The 19,700-nt window shown below is 41.3% G+C and overlaps 1 protein-coding gene across 8 annotated transcripts in view; it reads left to right on the top strand.

Moving 5' to 3' along the window:
* The window catches only part of CBLB (Cbl proto-oncogene B), a 394,231-nt gene that overhangs the window by 336,404 nt on the left and 38,127 nt on the right, over positions 1-19,700 (top strand). For 6 of the 8 annotated variants that reach the window (XM_063953611.1, XM_063953616.1, XM_063953618.1 and 3 more), the window contains exons 14-15: positions 3,795-3,877; positions 10,199-10,339. In XM_063953611.1, coding sequence (XP_063809681.1) covers positions 3,795-3,877; positions 10,199-10,339 — 224 coding nt within the window. The remainder of the gene's footprint in view (positions 1-3,794; positions 3,878-10,198; positions 10,340-19,700) is intronic. The other 2 variants (XM_063953612.1, XM_063953613.1) reach the window with 2 other exon arrangements.

Here is a 19,700-nt window from a genome sequence, read left to right as displayed (position 1 = left end):
GCACTATTGCACTTTTCATTTTGTTCTTGTACTCCTTTATGGGCATTTAATGCCCTTTTGTATGAAGGATTACAATCTGTTACAGAACCTGGAACATTTGTGACTGAATTGTGAATATAGGATTAATTGACTAGCATTGTTACGGTACTGTTATTATTCCTTTTCACTTTATGGGTGCTCTTATGTAAGATTGGTAGTTGTTTGAGCGCTGGGATCTATTTTTCTTCTTCTTTATACAAATTGCTATTGTTTGGTGCAAAGGGATAAGCACTTTGAACTATAGCTCTTAGCTGCACTGTTAACAACACTTGCGCAGATTCTCATTACTTTTGTGAACTGTTGTGTTTAAACATCCCAAAACAGCTGTTGTATGTTGGGTTACGCCCAGTAGGAAGTTAGAATTCCAGGAAATGGAATTCCATTTATCCTCGTCCAGCTGGGGACTGTTTAAAAAAGAAGGGTGGCTCCCAAAGTAGATTCACAGATCTTAGAATGGTGTGAAAATCTACATTATTTTTGTTTTCAACATAAATTAATGATGTTACACATAGGAGACTCAATGGTTTTCTAAAGACCATTTTTTCTTTTGTCTTGGACAATCATTAGACCAGCCTTGGCTTTACCTCAGATATCGATAAGCAATGGTAGCCTGGGCTGATGCACTGAAAAGGGATTTTTCAATGGCATCTAGAAAGCAAAAATTCCATAATGCATATCAAACAGGCAGCGATAAGCGGACCTGGATATGGGTCCTATTGCCTCTCAGACAGCAGCAGCAGCTCGCAGAGCGGATTGGCTATGTACATAGTAATGCTATTCTTTTGGTAAAAAGTTAACAGTATTTGAAATCAGATCAAGCCTAGTTTATAGCTTTCCGGTCCTTTCGGAATCAAGGAAAAGCAAAAGGAAAGAGTGAAAGGCAAACAGTCTCAATCCAACAAGTCTGGTAGGAATAAAAGGTATTGGGCTACCAGAGGACCGGTTTTCGAGTCTGAAGATAAGCCATTAGCCTGATGTTTGCACAGAGCTGGCAGCAGTCTACTACAGATGTCTGGGTGCAAAAAGCGGTATCTCACTGTATGATCTACAGCCACACCACACTGGACATGCCCAATATTATCTGATCTTGGAAGCTAAGCAGTGTTGGTCCTGTTTAGTACTTGGTTGGTAATACCAAGTTCTGTAGGTGTTTTCAGAAACACCCTCATTACAATTGTATCAGCCTGTCTTCAGTGGAAACGAAGACGAGGGCTTTGCAAGAGGCAGTTCAGGTGCTTCAGTCAGGAGTGATAATCCGTTTTACCTGCACAATGAGGACAAGGTTTGATTCCAACCTGGTTTTAGTCCAGAAGCCAAATGGATCATTCCGACCCATACTCAGTCTCAAAGCACTGAACAAGTACTTTTGGGTGCCTCAGGTTTCATATGGAGACTTTACGTTCCATTATTTCTGTCATAGAGCAGGAGGATTTAGGGCGTATTGGAATATTCAGGATGCCTATCCACATGTTCCTATAGCACTGTTCCATCATTACTATGTTAGGTTGCTATCCCCCAGCCTCTATTTCAGGTCCTACCATTTGGGCTGACCACAGCTCCCAGAGTATTCACCAAAATTATGGTAGTGATGGCATCTTATCTCTGTTAGCAGGAGATAAGTATTTTGTAAAAACCCATACCTCGATGACTTAATAAGCCTGGCACAGTCTCAAGAATTGTTCACTGTCATCTGTAATAGAGCTTGTTACCGAGATTTAGTTGGCTCATAAATTGGGCAAAGTCGTTCTGGTTCTGTCACATTGAATTACTTATTTGGGGGCTGTGTTGGAGTTGGGTATTCAAAGAGTAATTTACCTCTGCACAAAATATCCAAAATTCACGTAAGGATTCAGGAGTTGCTACACAGTCAAACTGTATCCATTTATGCAGTAATGCGTGTGATGGGTTTGATGGTGTAGATAATGGACATGATGGTGGAGTATACTTACTTTCAGTAGATACATCTGCATTGTCTGATCATTTCCTAGTAGAACGGTTTTTCATCAGACAATATGATTTCCTTGAGAGTATAAGTGTCAGCATTGACTGTATGGTTCCAAAAAGAAAATTGTTAACCTACAGGACGTGCACACTTTTTTTCCAAGGAATGCGACACATACAACCTCCTTTTTTTTTTTCTTTTTTTTTCTTTCTACAGTGCCTTGGGATTTAGGTTAGTCCTAAAGGCCCTTTAGGTTGTCCCATTTGAACCACTTGAAAGATTGGATCTTAAATGGTTGACAGCTAAAGTTCTCTTTCTACTGACTTTTTGCTTCAGTTAGCATAATTTCAGATTTAGGGGCATTGTTATGCCATCCTCCATTTCTGAATTTTTTTTATCCAGATAGATCAGTTCTTCGAACCAAATCTGGGTATCTTCCTAGGGTATCTAAATTCAATCTTAATGAAGAAAATGTAGTCTCAGTCTTCTAGGGGCCAGACTATGTTGCGGGAGATGCAGCGTTGGACGTAGTCTGTGCCTTAAGGATTTACGTGGATCATACTAATGTCATCAGAAAAACAGATACTCTCTTCATTCTCTATGAATCTCACAAAAGGGGGTGGCCTGCAGATAAGCAGACACTGCTGAAGTGGCTTTGGATGAAAATTTCGGAAGCATATTCTCAAGCTGATCTCCCTGTTTCTGGCTAATGTCTCTGCTCATTCTACTTGTAAGGTATGTCATTATGGACAGCACAATGTGTTGTTTCAGCAGAATAGATATGTTAGGTAGACACACGTCTCCATTTACACATTTATTAGACATTATGCCTTGATACCTTTTGCCTCTCAGGAAGCTGAATTCAGGCAAAGGATTCTCCTGTCTAATCAGGAGCGTCCCCACCACTAAATTGCTTTGGGACATCCCAATGTATCCTGTGGATACCCTGTGGACCCTGCAGGAGAAATATACGTTATGGTAAGAACTTACCGTTGATAACAGTATTTCTCCTAAGTCCACAGGTTCCATAGTGCCTGATGCACCTGATTTGAGGATTCTTTTTCTCACTAACCTCTTCCATCTTGTACGGAAGGGTGTGCATGTGTGTTCTTCTCACCTGATTAGGGCTCTACATGATGCTCCTGCCTTGAGCTTTGGAAAACAACTGATTTGCCTGAGCCAGGATGCATGCTGGGAGGCCAAAAAGCTTTAACCGTTTGGTGCAAATCCTCTGTCGCTCCACCATATCCCAATGTATCCTGTGGACTTAGGAGAAATACTGTTATCAACGGTAAGTTTTTACCATAACATATATTTTGTATTGATTTAGACCAGGGTCAGGCAATAAGTATCCCTCCAGCTGTTGTTAAACTACACTTCCCAGTATGCCCTCCCCAGTTTCAGCATGTCTTGATAACATGCTGGAATGTTAGTCCCACAGCAGCTGGTGGGCAACTTATTGACCACCCATGATTTAGACACTAATAGGTAGGGGTCACTTACAGAAAGAAAAGCAGCAACTGGGAAGTTAGTGGGTAACATTGATGGATATTTTAGGTTGGAAGATTTATGGTTAGATTTACTTAAGCTCCTAAAAATATAAAGTGGTTATGGTCATAGCAACCAACCAGATTCTGTCTATCATTTTCCAGGATGCAATAGAGAAATAACCAGACATTAATTGGTTGCTACGGACAACATCACTTAATTTTTAGAAGCTTTAGTAAATTGACCCCTTTGTCATTCTAGCCCCTAATAGTGCTATATTAAATAGTAGAACATTGACATATTGAATGCTTTGTTCTCTTCTTAGGCTGTGTGAGAATGGGCCGTGTTTGACAAATGGAACGCACACTGACGCATCTGACATGAAAATGCTAAAGGCTTCAGATCTTGGTAAGCACAGCGCCTTGAGTCCTGTTGTAGAAAGTGCGCTATATAAATAAAATTATTATTATTATTAACTAAAAATGGCTAACACGTTGTTTAAGTTGCTACAATAGTAAAATGTATGTGCATGCACTTTGTTTTGTTGTAGCACCAATCAATTTATCTCCAGTTCTGTATTTTTTTCTTTCCTTTCTGTTATGAATGAGCTCAGAATGTAGTGCTGAATAACAGAACTTTATTTGGCAAACTGACTTGCAGAATCTTTGATGTATTTTTCCTTTTTAGTTTGATTTTAGGTAGGCCGAGTTGAGCATAATCTTTTTGCCAAATCAACTTGACACCTAAAAATCCACTTTGGCTGACAAATGTTGTTTCTGAGTTCTGCGCACAGCAAGCAAATGTTACTGTTAATTAGCAGCAGTAGCTGGGAAGAGAATTTCACCCATAATCCTATCCTTGTATGATCATATCCAGATAATGCAATAAAAACATCCAATTAACAGAATACGTAAACATAGATTGAAAAAAGTTGTGTTTTTCTTGCCAAATACAGTTTCCTTTTCAGAAGCTTGATCACTATATGGATTTTGTATTCCTTCTAATATTTTTTTCCTGTAAAATAGGTTATTCTGGCAGAATTTTAAAAGGTTCAAACTAGACAAAAATATATAATTCAGATGAAGCCATGCTCATCTTGGCTTCTCTGATGCGCCTAAGCACACCATGGCTTATTAGCATAAACCCTTCATCTATTGTTCTCAGCTGCAATACAATACAGCGAGAACAATACAGCAGGGGATTAAGTCCGACTGCCCTGGCTCAATTAATCCTATTAAAGGCCAAGATGAAGATGGCTCCATCTGTATGTAATAATTTATTCTCTTCAATGCAACATGATTTTCTGCAATGCAACATAAAAAAACAGTCTTTGGATGTTGATTTCTATGCCCCTGATATTTTTACATATTCTTTGTCATGCTTTCTACGGACGTATTCACTTAACACCTGCCTTTTCTTCTAGATACTCTGACCTCAATAGAAGTAGTAAAAATATACCTAACATCTACGCATAGCAAGAGAGTAATTTTGTGACTTAAACTGCATTCAACTGTATATTTGTTTATCAGTTCCAAGATGTTCACGCCTCAGATATGTCACTATTGCTAAGATGCATTGTTTTGCATCGTGGTTAAGCCAGCAAAAGGTGCAGTTTAATGTAGACTTTATGCTACACTAGCAATTGAGATAAAACGATTGGCCAGCATTGCAGGAGTCATTGTGTTATGATTTCGATCCATGTGAAATCTCATTCCTACTTTTCCTACTTTTATAAGAAGGAATAAACTTGCAGACGCCTTGTAAATTCCACTCTTATTCAGTTCTAATTACGATCACTGCTGGGAAGCTACTAAGTGGAGTTATGAAAATGAATAGATATGGAGCGGTAGTGTATAATTCGCAGCCAGTTCCACTTTGGGGGGGGAGGGGGAAGCAACTATTGAGGGGTCCAACGGGGCTTGTGTCCTCCCTCCTGAGTATACTCGCCTTGCTTCGGCAAGCATGTCTCTCCTCCACGACGCAGTCTTCCCAGTGACCTCTACAGGAAGAAGGTGCTATAGAGCCCAAGACTCACACTCGCACTGTGCAATCTTTCCAGATATCACTGGGAAGATGGTGCCGTTTGCCGGAATCGGGTAAGATGCTTATTGCTCCTCAAAAAAAGGGATAGACAGTCAAATCCCCCCCCCCCCCCCCCCCCGTGCAGTGCACGACCCCACTTTGCAAGGCTCCACATTACATTTTACATGTGTATATATGGGTTTTTGCTCTTTTTGGGGTGGGGGATTTGGCCATGCCTCCGATTATGACACCCCCCCCATATAGAGTGCATGTGCCCAGCTAACTTCTCTATGGACCTGTTCCTAGCCTACTGTAGAGGCAATGTCCAATATCAAATACCATTCTCTTGTAATCTGCACTAGTTGTAATATAATTGGTGTGGTATATTTTCTTGACATTCATCATGTTGGCACTTATGAAATGTTGATGCGATTAGAATGTTGACAAAATGTCCCTGGTAGTCTAGTGGTGATGGCTTTCGTTGGTGAGTATTGCTAATCCGAACCCTTAACCCTCCCCCTAATGCCTAGCTCGAACTCTCTCCTCCTGTAGCCTAGCCCGAGCTCTCCCCTGACCGATCCTTTTCCTTACCCACACCTGGGTTTCCCTGTGCGGGCTTCCTCTGAGTGATTCCGGTCCCTCCAACAGTCCAAAAGATATTGGTAGGTTAATTAGCTTCTGTCATAAAAAAAAAAAAATTAACCCTAGTATGTGTTGCATGTGTATTGCAATCTCCACTGGTGCAAGGTTGGATGTGAATGACTGAAATATTCTTTGTTATGTGCTACTTATTGTGTGAATTATGTAAGTAACTGCTAATAAAATCTCTCAAATGTCCTCATGTACTCTGAAAACTAGGGTATTTTACACTTTTTTTCTAAGAACACTTTCCCCGTAATTGATGTCTGTCATAGGGATTGATCTATTTTGTACATTGAAACCATACTGATCTCTGATTGACAAAGAAGCCAATTATAGCGACATAGTGGTTTTTCCACACAGTGCCCCCCTTATGACCTGATACACAGCTGGTTAAATGATACTGCATGATACTCTGTAGTCTATAATCAGGGCTATATAGGGTAAGCAATGTAATTGTTGTCTTAGGGCCTGATACTGAAATGGGTGCAAATACCATTGTGACTGCGTCTGTGTACATAGCTGTTTTGAGAAAAGATGCTAATGCCAAAGCAGCTGCAATTTGCGGTGTCCACTGGCGGTGTCTCTGATGTGCTGCTTGCGTACAGAGGCTACACATCGGTCACATAATCGAACTTCTGCACAACCCTGATCTGCTGGGGCCAGTTGAACTGCGTACACAGCTGTAGTCGCGGACTCTGACACCCCCAGAACAGCCTGCGTTTCACTCACCACCCATCCCCATTACTTCCCACAAATGCTACTTGTCTGTCAATCACACTGCATGAAGCAAGAGATTGAGTCTGCCTGCACCGCTAGGAATAATTATGAATAATAACAATGAACCAACAATTTTAGATAATCTGAAGCAAGAGATTGAGTCTGCCTGCACCGCTAGGAATAATTATGAATAATAACAATGAACCAACAATTTTAGATAATCATAGGCATCATATATTTGGAAAAGTTATATATATGTTGGTGGTGCGCCCCAGAGGTATTAATATAGTTTGCAAAAAGGGGTGGTTGTCCCTACAAAGAAATAGGGACCAAAAGAAAAAAGCCTCTTTGTGGGGGCACTCTTGCAATACTTTTTACATTGTTTAAAAATACATTTTAATTCAATAAATTTAAAATAATGTGTATAGAACAAGGGCTAAATGTACCTATTGGTACAACCCTATTAGGAAAAAACAAACATGATTCTGTGGTGAATACAATGTATATAACATACTCCTCCAATGTAACAATGTATCTAAAAAGAAAAAGTTTGTAGCAGCCTCTGTATCAAGTGATATGTCTGAGAGTACAGATAAAAGTCCCTGTACTCTTGACAAAGGATGCAATTTAATTGATTGATTGCCTTAAGCAGTTTCAATGGAGGAAAATGAATTACTTAATTGCTAGGTGAAGATTATAGACAAATAAGGTAATTATTAAGTAGGCAAAGGCAAGGCACTTATTATCCAAACCAAATCACCGGTCAGACGACAAAATTCAGGTTATATAAACATGACAGGACTGTGTTAATTAATATGCTCATTAGTCTGATTATAGATAAATGTTAGAGATCAATATTAATAACCACACAGAACGACCAGTGTATATAAATGGTCTGGCGCGTACAAAGAATACAATACAGTCGCTTAACGATTTGAAAATCAGTATCCAAATAATTCAGAAAGTGCCTGATAAGCAAGCTCAGCAGCAATAATAAAGACAATTATGTATGATTGCAGGTTATTATCATGAAACTAGTACCAGTATAGAGAAAACAGTACCCGTGCCGTTTGTCCGCTAACTTCTGCTGCCTTCCCATATGTGAAAACCGCCACAGTGAATGGGAGGTGAGAGAGTCAGCGGCCGGAACGGGTATGAAGGAAGAAAAAGGTGGCGTTACTTGCTGTTGTCGGGAAACAAGGAGGGGTAACCCTGTTAACAGTTTGTCATTGCAGGGAAAACCCACTCCCGTCCCGCAATGAGTGCGCGCCGAAATACCTATTAGAATGGTGTATAGTCCTCCTGATGTACTGGATTGCTGCCGTTAGCTTGATGCATGTCCCTAGTTGCCTACGAGTCCGGGCCCGTGTGCGCTTCACGGGAATCCCGGGGAAGACGTCAGGGTGACGTCTGCATGAGACCGAAGCTGGACGTACGTTTCACCCTAGCCGGGCTTGTTCACCATAGATCCTATTGTGGTCATGCTGCTTTGTGCCTATATACTGACCGCAGCCAATCATAATTAAGAGCTGGAAAATTCAAATCCAAATAAGAATGGGGCAGTTGCGTGTCACCAATTAACCAGGCTTAATTAAAATGATCACTATGTACATACTAATTGGAGATGGAATAAACAGGCTACTAATAAATAATATACAACATGGGAATAATTATATAGCTAATTATAAACGGGAAAAGAAAATGAAAAAGGAAATAAAGATGAAAAATGAAAAAAGAAAAATAGGGGGGAAAAAGAATAAAAATAATAATAAGATAAAATAAAATGAAAATAATAATAATAATCAAAATAAATATAATAATGAAAATAAAAATAAAATAATAATAAAACTAAATATAAAAATAAATGTCAAATAAAATGAAATGTAAATAATAAATATAATAATAAATATAAATACAAGATAAAAATAGAAATAAAAATAAATATAAAATATATATATATGAAAATAATATAAAAACATGAAAATAGAAATAGTTATAAATGAAAATAAATATATAAATATAAAAATGAAAATAAAAGTAAATATAAATAGGAATAAGGGATAAAGATAATAATAATGCAATTAGTAAATAGGGTGAGATTAATTAGTAATTCCCAGTAATGTCACTAAGATTTGTAATAAGTAATTTTATTATTTAAGATTTTAATTTTTATAGTGTAATAAAAAATAAGAAAAAGACACTTATATCCCACAAAGAGGCTTTTTTCTTTTGGTCCCTATTTCTTTGTAGGGACAACCACCCCTTTTTGCAATCACACTGCATCCAAGTCCTCACAGCAACCACTGCCGATAATCTAAGTTGGCGCACGTGCCGTGTGACTGATGTATGCTAAAAAAATCGCTCAGATCTGCAAACATCGGCACTAATGAATCAGGCCGTTAGTCCCTCATATGGAAAACTTCTTCTTCTGCGCCTTTATATCCAATGTTATGAAACAATTATATAAATATGGAAATTGGAACCACTATAAAGGAAAAAGAAGAAAAAAATCATTTATGAAGTTGTAAAACTGACTTGAGATAAAATGTACTTTTACTTTCACCAAGGATGGTCTCATATGTTTTTATGCACAATGAAATAGCTCACAGCACCAACATTCCTCTTTAAATTCAGGATTTTAGTAAACTGCTTTAGCTACTGAAGCGTCATGCCTTTTATATTTACTTTTCATAGTTTCTGGGAGTTGCTGACTCAGAAATTCCTCTTTTTGCTTATCACACCTGTGCAATGTTTAGACGTATCATCACTTAAAGTATTAAATCTTGTAGCAAGTTCTCCATTTCTTTGCTGGTAGATTCCTGGAACATTATATCCTCCCTTTGGTAAGCCACAAATGCAGCAATACAGTAAGATTAGATAACATTACTCCAAGGACTTGTGACAGCTGAAAATAGGACTTGCTCTGTTTCTTCTTAAGTGGTTTATATCTGTCTAATGTTTTTGTGTTGGAATCTGCTGACTGTATGGTTTAATCTACTCTTTTTTTTTTTTCTTCCACTCTGTGATTGTTGTAACCGTGCTATAGGTTTATAGATTTTCTTCATGTTTGGCTTCTTTTTCTGTACATTATATGTTTATTTTTTTTACTAATGGTAAACCACAAGCAAAAATATTTGTTTCATATTGTAAATTTGTAAATACAGTAGCACAGCATGTGTAATTGATTCCGGAGTCTCCAGGTAGAGGGATTATTTGTGCTTTGTTATTGCGGCCATAAAATGCAGTTCTCAATATTATAGCAAAACTTTCAGGACATAAAATATAAAGTAGAAATTGTGCTGAATATTGTGAATGCAACTAAGAGGCATGACGTCTGTTCATATGCAGGTGATGAATTATTTGACACTTCCCCTCCTTCGCAACCCCCACCACCACCCCCAGTGCGTGCCTGCGCGACAGAGCATATAAAACCGACTGCATCAGGAAGCAGACCGAATTCAGGTGTGGACTTGTTTCTCCCTCCTATTGGTGAGTTTGTATGTAGAAATGAGTAGGAAATCACCACAGCCCACATTAAATGGAAAACTATTACCACCATTTCCATTAGGAGTATTTTATTGATTCCTTTCCAGAGCGTTGGATACGATCATGCATTAAATTGCAAAACATTAAGATTTGCATTAAATCTCCCTCCACTTACAGGCACTTGCCACAAACAGGCACATTAAAGGTTCTCATTCTCTGCATATGTGAGTGTCTGCTGGCCATTTAGCAGAAAATTGATATGTCTGCGGGTCACAAACAACACAATCAACCATTGAAGTGACACAAATGAAAATGGTAATATGAAGGGTTCATAAAAGACATATTTAGAATGTTGAAAGTGGTTTATTTGAGTCTCTGGGAAAGAAGGGGTAAATCTTGTTTGCCCTAATGAGTTTGAACGAAAACCTTGATATAAATTCCCACAATCTGCTGATAAGCTTATTCTATGGAAGGAGATAACGCTCAGAAAGATATATTTTATGTACCATAAATAATCATTTATCATTAAGTTGTTTAGCTCTTATAGATGACTGAATATCAGTGGTAGCCAACCCTGCTCCTCGAGAGCTACCAACAGTTCCCGTTTTCCAGGTCACCTCGCAGGTGCACAGGTGCAGTCCTTACTCACTGATACATTTTAAAAGATCCACAGATGGAGCTAATTACTTCACTTGTGATTCTGTGAGGAGACCTGGAAAATGGTAACTATTGCTAGCTCTCGAGCACCAGGGTTGGCTACCCCTGCTCTATATTACTTTAAAAAAACTTGGGCCTGATTTATACCCCTTTCAGACTGCCACCAATATCCCAGTGTATTGCACGTGAACACGCAGCAACCCCGGATATTGCTCAGTGTGAAAGGGGCCAGTTAAAATAACCCGGGTCCAGCGACCCTGCATTTCAACCCAGGTAACAAGCAGGGTTGAACATGAGTTCAACCCAGCTCGTGGTAGAGTGTGCTGAGTAACGGACCCATTCACAGAATAGGAAAAGCCAGCGTTTGGATATCATCTCCAAGCGTTGGGTTGGCACCTGTCTGTGGTGCCATCACCAACCCGGCAGTATGCCGCGTCGGGCCACCAGTCTGGAAGAGGTCTCCGCCAGGTCGCACTCGGGTTGGACCTATGCAACCCGGCTCTGCAGTGTGAAAGGGGTATTAAAGGTTGGACACAGTGGCGATATTGCAAGCGAAAGGCCATTGTTTTATGTCTACACATTGATCCAAGTGGCGCCACAGATGCGTCTCAATAGCACTCTGAGACATGAAACAAATTTGGATGCAGCAAGAGTAGATTTCAATCGACTTTCCTGGGAGGTAACGTGGGGTAGCTAGCCGGGCATGTTGCTGACAGAGGCTGCGTACAAAGATTCAGAAGCTCACACAGGATGCCATGTTCAGATACAGAAACTGCGTTTGATGTAGGGCTGGTGAAAGTTTTCTTGGTGCATCAAGATGGATTTGCACAGATGCCAGTGGGTTTCTCTGTATGAAGAGCATTTGCCACATCATTAGCATAAAGACAGACACTGCAAAAAGCCCAGCCATGGTCACATCTGCTTCTGGCAGAGAATCCACTACTTGTGCTTTGTAGCTGCTGCATGCCTTGCATCTTTGCTTGTAGTTTCACTTCAGAGGAATATAAAACATTGCAGTGTGATGTGTTCCTCCTTTGTGGAGTCTTGAAATGGTTAATATGTTACCTGAAGGGGTATTTTACTGGCATTACAACTATTTTGATGTTTGACAGAATAAATATACTTGTGTGCCCCTGGCATGAATGTATTCTAATAAGAAAGTAATTTCCTTGGAGATAGTAGCCATCAGATTATTTTACTCTGAGTCTGGGATTCTTCTTAATATTCCATGTTACAAAAATTCTGGATATTTATACGTGTGACATGTTCCCAATATAGTATTGGGAAATGCATTTGTAACAATTACAGGGGTACCGTAAAGTTGGGATCTGTCCTACCAGTGCTATTCTTATTTATTTTATTCCTTTTATGTGTAGACCGGTTCCTTAATATTCCTGAATTTTGAAGGACACGATACATTTTAAAAAAAGTACATTTTTGTAATACAAATGTTCTAATACCAAACAATACCATTTTTTTTTTTTAACTCTTAGCATACAAATCAACATTAGATAGGAGGCAGGTCACACACATTACAGATATGACAACAATACAGCAAGTAAGATTCAGATCAGCAGCTTCTTTTTTCTTTTTTAAATAGTTTACTACATCCAGGACAGTGAAAATGTTAGTAATGTATACAATATAGTACTTTGTATTCTTTATACAGTATTTGTGTGTGTGTGTGTGTGTGTGTGTGTGTGTATATCTATATATCTATCTATCCATATATATATATATATATATATGCAAAAACGACGCTTCCTGCCCCCCTCAGTACGTGTCTGTTCCTCACACTGAGGCGAAGCTCCGTGAGCGCAGCTGGTACGTGGGGGAACTAGCTCCCTCGCCCCGGAGGACGACTTTGAGATCAGATTGAGCCTATGAAACAGGGGATTGATGTGTTTTAGTGCAAGCCACAATCTGGTACGCAATTTTGTTATCTGCGGGTATTTGGCACATTCTGGATAGACATACTACACCATAGGCGCTTGTTCATATCTTCTTTTTGTAGAATTTCTTGGCCACTTTTACCTAGTGGTACTTTGAAGAACTGAGCAGCTACCCAAAGAAGTGGAAAGGTGTTAATATAGGACTATTCAGTCCATTGTTGGTGATACCCTGTGGATTATACATCAGGGTTTAAGAAGTGAGATATTTAACTCACTTTGGACCATTGTGATTTCCTTTGGACCATACATTGTGGTACAGGACTATCAAGTGGGGATAAGCGCACTGATCTTTAAATTTTATTGACGATAGATCGATATATATATATATATATATATATATATATATATAAAAAAACAGCAGGTGCCGGCTCTCCCATCAGCTCTCAGTTATGCACCGGGTGTCCGCATATAAACAGCAGTATATACACAACAATGAGCGGCACTCACGGCGTCTTCTCAAATGATGCAGTCGCTTGAGAAAAATGCATAAAGCATTGAAACGTTGCTAAGATTTGACTGTCTCCGACTGCATCATTTGAGAAGACGCCGTGAGTGCCGCTCATTGTTGTGTATATATATATATATATATATATATATTTGTTAGTGATGAGCGGATTCGGTTTTACTCGGTTCTCAAAACGGCATCTTATTGGGTCACGGATGTCACGTGTTTTGGATAGCCAATAAGATGCCGTTTTGAGAACCGAGTAAAACCGAATCCGCTCATCACTAACAAATATATATATATATATATATATATATATATATATATATTTGTTAGTGATGAGCGGATTCGGTTTTAACCGAATCCGCTCATCACTAATAAATATATATATACATGTGACACCACAGGGCAAAGAGCTTAGATCACATTTCCTGAGTAAAGCACCAGGATCATATAGATGTACAGGTTGTACAACCTGCAGTTACCTGGAAACGGGTTCGACCATCGTCCACCCTCATTCTGGGAAAAAGATCAGGATTAGACATGTTCTTCTTACGTGCACGACGAAATATGTCATTTATGTGATCAAGTGTCCCTGTGGACTTGCTTATATTGGGATAACGATGTGCTCATTCCGTGAGAGAGCAGCCCAACACAGGTCGGCAATTAGAAATGCACTTGAAGGAAAAGCGAGTGATCAACCAGTGGCTAGACATTTCAAGGAAGCAGGCCATTCGATGGCTACACTACGTTACAAATTGGTGGATCATGTTCCGCCCATGAGCAGAGGTGGCGACAGAAACAAGAAATTAATCCAGCTTGAATCCAAATGGATCTTCGAGATGAACACAGTGTCCCCTGGGGGGCTGAATGAAAATCTATCTCTGACTTGTTTTCTGTAGTTGATGTCTAGTTAGGTTGTGGCTGATTTATTATGCTGTACTATTTCATAATTCGCTAATTACTAGGGTATGTGCATTGTTTTGGGCAGATTAAAAGATTGCTGGGTAGTCTCTGCCATATGTGTAATAGACCCCAGCTATGGTATTTGATAAAATGTTCTGCCCTACTACATGCTCCTTAGTTGAGGAAGTTCCTGTCTATAGTTTTAGCATAGGCAATTTGTAGGCCATGCACTGTAGGAAGATAGTAAGGTTTACAGATAGCGTTTGATAAAATTCCGCTTGATCAGAAGATTGCACAGGATGTAGGTTCGACATGCAATTGATAACTGTCACTATAATTGTGTTTTTAGGTGTTTTTCTAGAAGTGTATATGTATGCTTTTTTGTTTGTGTCACGGGTTGCTATGGATACTGCCGCGCCCACCTGCGCCGGATTGGTTGGGATACGAGCGCCTCTGCACGCCCCCGGAATGTCTGCTGGGGACTGGGACACGTGTGGATTGGTGCTTGGTCGCCATGGACACCGGCCCCGCCCCTCAAGCCGGTCCGTTCGCGTCGCGGGGTGTGACGTAATGACGACCAGCTCCGGAAGTGCGGGGAGACGCCGGGAGGTGGAGGGTACACTGACTGCTATAAAGGTATGTTTTGTCTAGTTGTTCTTTGTCCTGACGAAAGGCGCTAATAAAGAGTGCCTGAAACGTTGATATACTAAACTGTCTGCTGCATTGGTGATTTCTGAAGTCCTGTGGAGTGCCGCCCGTGTGTCTTTGCTGCATCAAGTCCCTCACAGGTCGTTGGGAGGGCACCCAGGTGCTATTGTTCTTATGTGGAGTGCCAGTCAAAAACACGTTTCTTCTATATATATATATATATATATATATATATATATATATATATATATATATACACACACTAGGTGCTTCATCGCGCCCTACGGGCGCTCTTCACACCGTCGTAAGGGGCTACGCCCCCTTAACCCCTGTACGCGTTCAATATATGTATTATATGACCTGCATTCCTAGTTTTGTGAGTGGTTAAATATTGCACAATGAAAGGGAGTTGGATGATGAAGGGGGCGTAGCCCCTTGCGACGGTGTGAACAGCGCCTGCAGGGCACACTGTACAGAATGCAGTGGGGGGGGGGGGGGGAAACGCGGATGGGGGAGGGTGTCGTGAGGTGCTGCGGGTGGGGATGTGCGGAGGAGTTGGATCCGGAGGCGGTATGGGTGGGGGAGGGGTTGCTGCGGGTAGGGGAGGGGCAGGTATGGGGATCTGGTGGATGGGGTTCCGGAGGCGCTCTAGGTGGGGAAGGGGCGAGTGCACCGCAAGTGGGGTACGGGGTCTGGAATCAACGCGCGTGGGGGAGGGGCAGGTGGGGGGTTGCGGCAGATGGAGGAGGGGGTCGGGAGGAGCAGCGGGGCTGTGCGGGTGGGGTAAAGGGTCAGGAGGTGCTGCGGGTGGTGAAGGGGCGAGTGCGCCGCAGGTGGGGTAGAGGGTCTGAAAACGATGCGTGTGGGGGAGGGGTAGGTGGGGGGGTGTGGTAGATGGAGGAGGGGGTCGGGAGGAGCAGCGGGGCGGTGCGGGTGGGGTATTGGGTCAGGAGGTGCTGCGGGTGGTGAAGGGCAGAGTGCGCTGCGGGTGGGGTAGGGGTTCCAGAAGCGATGCGCGTGGGGGAGGGACAGGTGCGGGGGTGCGGCAGATGGGGGAGAGGGTCCGTAGGCGGTGCGGGTGGTTGAGGGGCGGGTACAGTGGGGCAGCGGGTGGGGTAGGGGGTCTGTCCCCCCAGCCAGGCACATCTCCCCCCCCCCCCCCCCAGGCAGACACATCTCCCCCCCCCCCCCCGCCAGGCTTACCTCCCCCCCCAGCCAGGCACATGTATGTATATAGCAATATAGCATACATACACAGCTGTTTAGGGATGTTTTCCCCATGATACCAGCGCGACTACGTCACTTCCGGGTGACGCGTCCCGCTGCCATGGGAATGGTATCTCTACTATAACAGCGAAATTGCGTCACTTCCGGGTGACGCGTCCCGCTGTTAGGTCCCCGCCAACCCCACTGCACGTTATTAGTTCCGCACGCCGGAAGTAACCGGCTCTAGATGCATTCGGCCGTTGTAACTGTGCGATTGTGGCGGTGGATGAGGCGCGTTCTGTTATAAGATTTATGTGATTGAACGATCCATGCCCCATCAGCTGACAGCTTATGTTTAAGTACACACACTTTGTGTGTTTGGTATCTTGTTGCCATGGCGCTGGAGAAGTGGGCAGTACCCTAGTCCGGGATTGGACCATGGGATCACATGACTTGTTTTTTGATTAGAATGAACAGGTGTATGTAATTGTTTTTAATTGTCTCTGTGTATATAAATGTGGTGTTTGGTGATGGTTAGTTATACTGCTGGCTTACCCTGACGAAGGTGCTGCTGCACCGAAACAGCTGTTGGAGTTGCCAACATGCGGGGTTATCAACATGAATTGAACTGCTAAGTATACGATTTGTACTATTATTTGCACGGTGCACTTTAAAATGAGAATTCAGTAAATTGTTTATTGCTACATAAGGTGTGCTGGTTTTTGTGGATCATTGTCACATCGTTTGGATGTTAATATTTGACCGAGCACCCTGCCAAAACGATTGAAGGTGTGTGCGTTCCAAATTTGCATATGATTATTAACCATTGCATTGTGGCTTATGGACTGCACCACTAAGTTTTTCATCAAAAGTTCTATGAAAGTGATCTCCATTCACATGGACTTGTCATAGTACATTATTTTTACATACACCTTTTTGGTCATGGATAAAGATGTCGGTGATTTAACAGGCACTAAAAGATTCCTGGAAAAGGATATTTCTAAAATATTGTTCACTGCAACAGAAGAATTGGCTTTTGATACGGACAGTCCAACAGAAGTTTTTGCAGATCTACTTAAACTTAAGAAAAGATTAACGGAGTTAGAATTACATGTACTCACTTTATCACAATACCACAAAGATAAATATATACCGAGGGGCTTTCGTATCAAGAGTCAACCTACTATTGGGCGCAATAGCGCAGAATTCTGTAGACAGTGGTGTCTCATACTAAATCATTGTAGTTTTGACTTGATGATCTTGGTTATTCAACAGGTTAACACTGAGATCAAGGTTCTCAATAAGGAGCTGGCTGACTGTGAATTGACAGGGGTTGAGATTTTACAATCTGATGTATGTAGGTTGTGATTGGCTTACCAAATTAGAGGATAGTGTTTCCTCCTTTAGATCTGAATTATTATCTTTCAAGAGAGACAAATTTAGAAAAGTTAAGGAAGACTACAAGGAATTGAGGGTGTATCCCTGGCTTATGAATCCGGGTGCCAGGCGAGTGTGGAGAGGGGGCCAGAGCAACAGGGGAAGGAGGAGAGGGGACAGGTCATATACGGACCTTGATTCCCAAACCTCCCCCAGTGACTCAGACCAACCCTCCACCAGCAGACAGCCTTTTTTAAGGGATCGAGTGTACACCAGAAGTCGATACAAGGTAGGCAGAGGCAAAGGCCCTGTAGAAGAGGGGGGATTAAACACCGAAAGGGCCAAGAAAGGACATACACAAAGGGGAACAGGAGATAGTAGTGTTTAATTTGTCCAGTCACAGTCTAGCGCCAGCTGAAATGACTGTATTATCGAAAGGGTTAACATTTGTACCGACATGCAAACAAACTGCGTTTGAATGGGAGACTGAATTGTACCGCTTTTATAGGCAACTACGACTGAAGATTTCTTTAGTAAACAGGGTACGGGTGAGACACGGGAACGATCGTTTAGATCCAAGAGTATGTTTGACCCTCCTAGTAACAACGCTTCCATTGACACATTTATCAGATTGGTCAAGAGAGACACACTGCCTATTATTAACTCAATGAGAAAGAAATATCAAAATTTAAATCCTGATGAGATTAAAGCTTTACAGGATTTACGGAATAACGATCAGATCATAATACGCCCGGCAGATAAGGGTGGCGGGATCGTTCTCCTTGACCGGTCTGAATATATTGAAGAAGTGATGTCACAACTCAGTAATACCTTGTGCTATAAGAAATTGACCTTTGATCCAACAGGCGCCTATAAGCGTGAGATTGATTCCATCATCTCCATGGGCACTCACAATGGTTGGATAGATGAGTCGACTGCGAGTTTCCTATATCAAGATTTCCCCATAGTCCCGGTTCTCTATATATTGCCGAAAGTGCATAAGTCACTAAGCAAACCCCTGGGAAGACCTATAATTTCATCTAGGGGCTCGTTAAGCCAACCCTTATCACAATATGTTGACGTGTACCTACAACCCATTGTTCAGAATACCCCCTATTATTTAAGGGATACAACAGATTTTTTGAACAAATTGGAGACTTATGGGACACCCCCTGAAGGCTGTTTGCTGGTGACACTAGATGTATGTAGTCTCTACACTAATATTAATCACAAGGAAGGTATGGATGCAATCATAATGGTGATTTCTTCCAGTACCAATTACAAAGGCCCACCAATAGAATATTTGATGCTCCTCATGGAAATTGTACTACACAAGAATTATTTTTTATTCAACAATGCATTTACTTGCAACTTTTCGGGACCGCGATGGGGTCAAATATGGCCCCATCATACGCAAATTTGTTCATGTACAACTATGAGGAAGCGCATATTCACGGTGACCCTGAATCTTCAAAATATGTCAAATGTTATTGTCGTTTTATAGACTATCTTTTCTTTATTTGGACAGGGGGTAGAGATAAGTTGAACGAATTTGTCACCAGGCTTAACAGTATTGAGGGGTCCATCAGATTCACTTGTAACAGTAGTCCATCCTCTATTGAATTTCTAGATGTTAAGGTGAGCATTATGGAAAGGCGGTTTATGACTGAAATTTATCGTAAAACAACCGATAAAAACACACTGCTACAATTTGACAGCTTCCACCCGCAGCCATTAAAGAGGGCTTTACCCTACTCACAAATGGTGAGGGTGGTTAGAACTACCTCTGATTCTGATAAATTACCTGAAGCCCTAATGAACATGGGGAAGAAATTTCTTGACAGAGGATATGGAAAGAAAGAGGTACACGATGCAATACAAAAATGCCTCCAATTGGATAGGAAAGATCTGCTGGTTCCTAAAGAGAAGGCAGAGGAAGCCGATAGATTGATGCTTTCTAGTACATATTCGATTACATCAGGAGCTATAAGACTGACAATACTCTCCCATTGGCACATTATTCAAAGTGATCCGACTCTGGGACAGGCCTGTAAGAACTTGCCGTTGTTCTGCTATAAAAGGAGCACCAATTTGAGGGATCGACCAGTGTATTCAGACATTAGTCCAAAAGTAATGATTAAAAGTGGATGGCTGCAGTTACACGAAGGAGTGT

This window comes from Pseudophryne corroboree, chromosome 2 (genome assembly GCF_028390025.1).
Source record: "Pseudophryne corroboree isolate aPseCor3 chromosome 2, aPseCor3.hap2, whole genome shotgun sequence".
Lineage (NCBI taxonomy): Eukaryota > Metazoa > Chordata > Amphibia > Anura > Myobatrachidae > Pseudophryne > Pseudophryne corroboree.
Note: the sequence above shows the minus strand (reverse complement) of the source record. Positions and strands in the feature narration are given on the sequence as shown.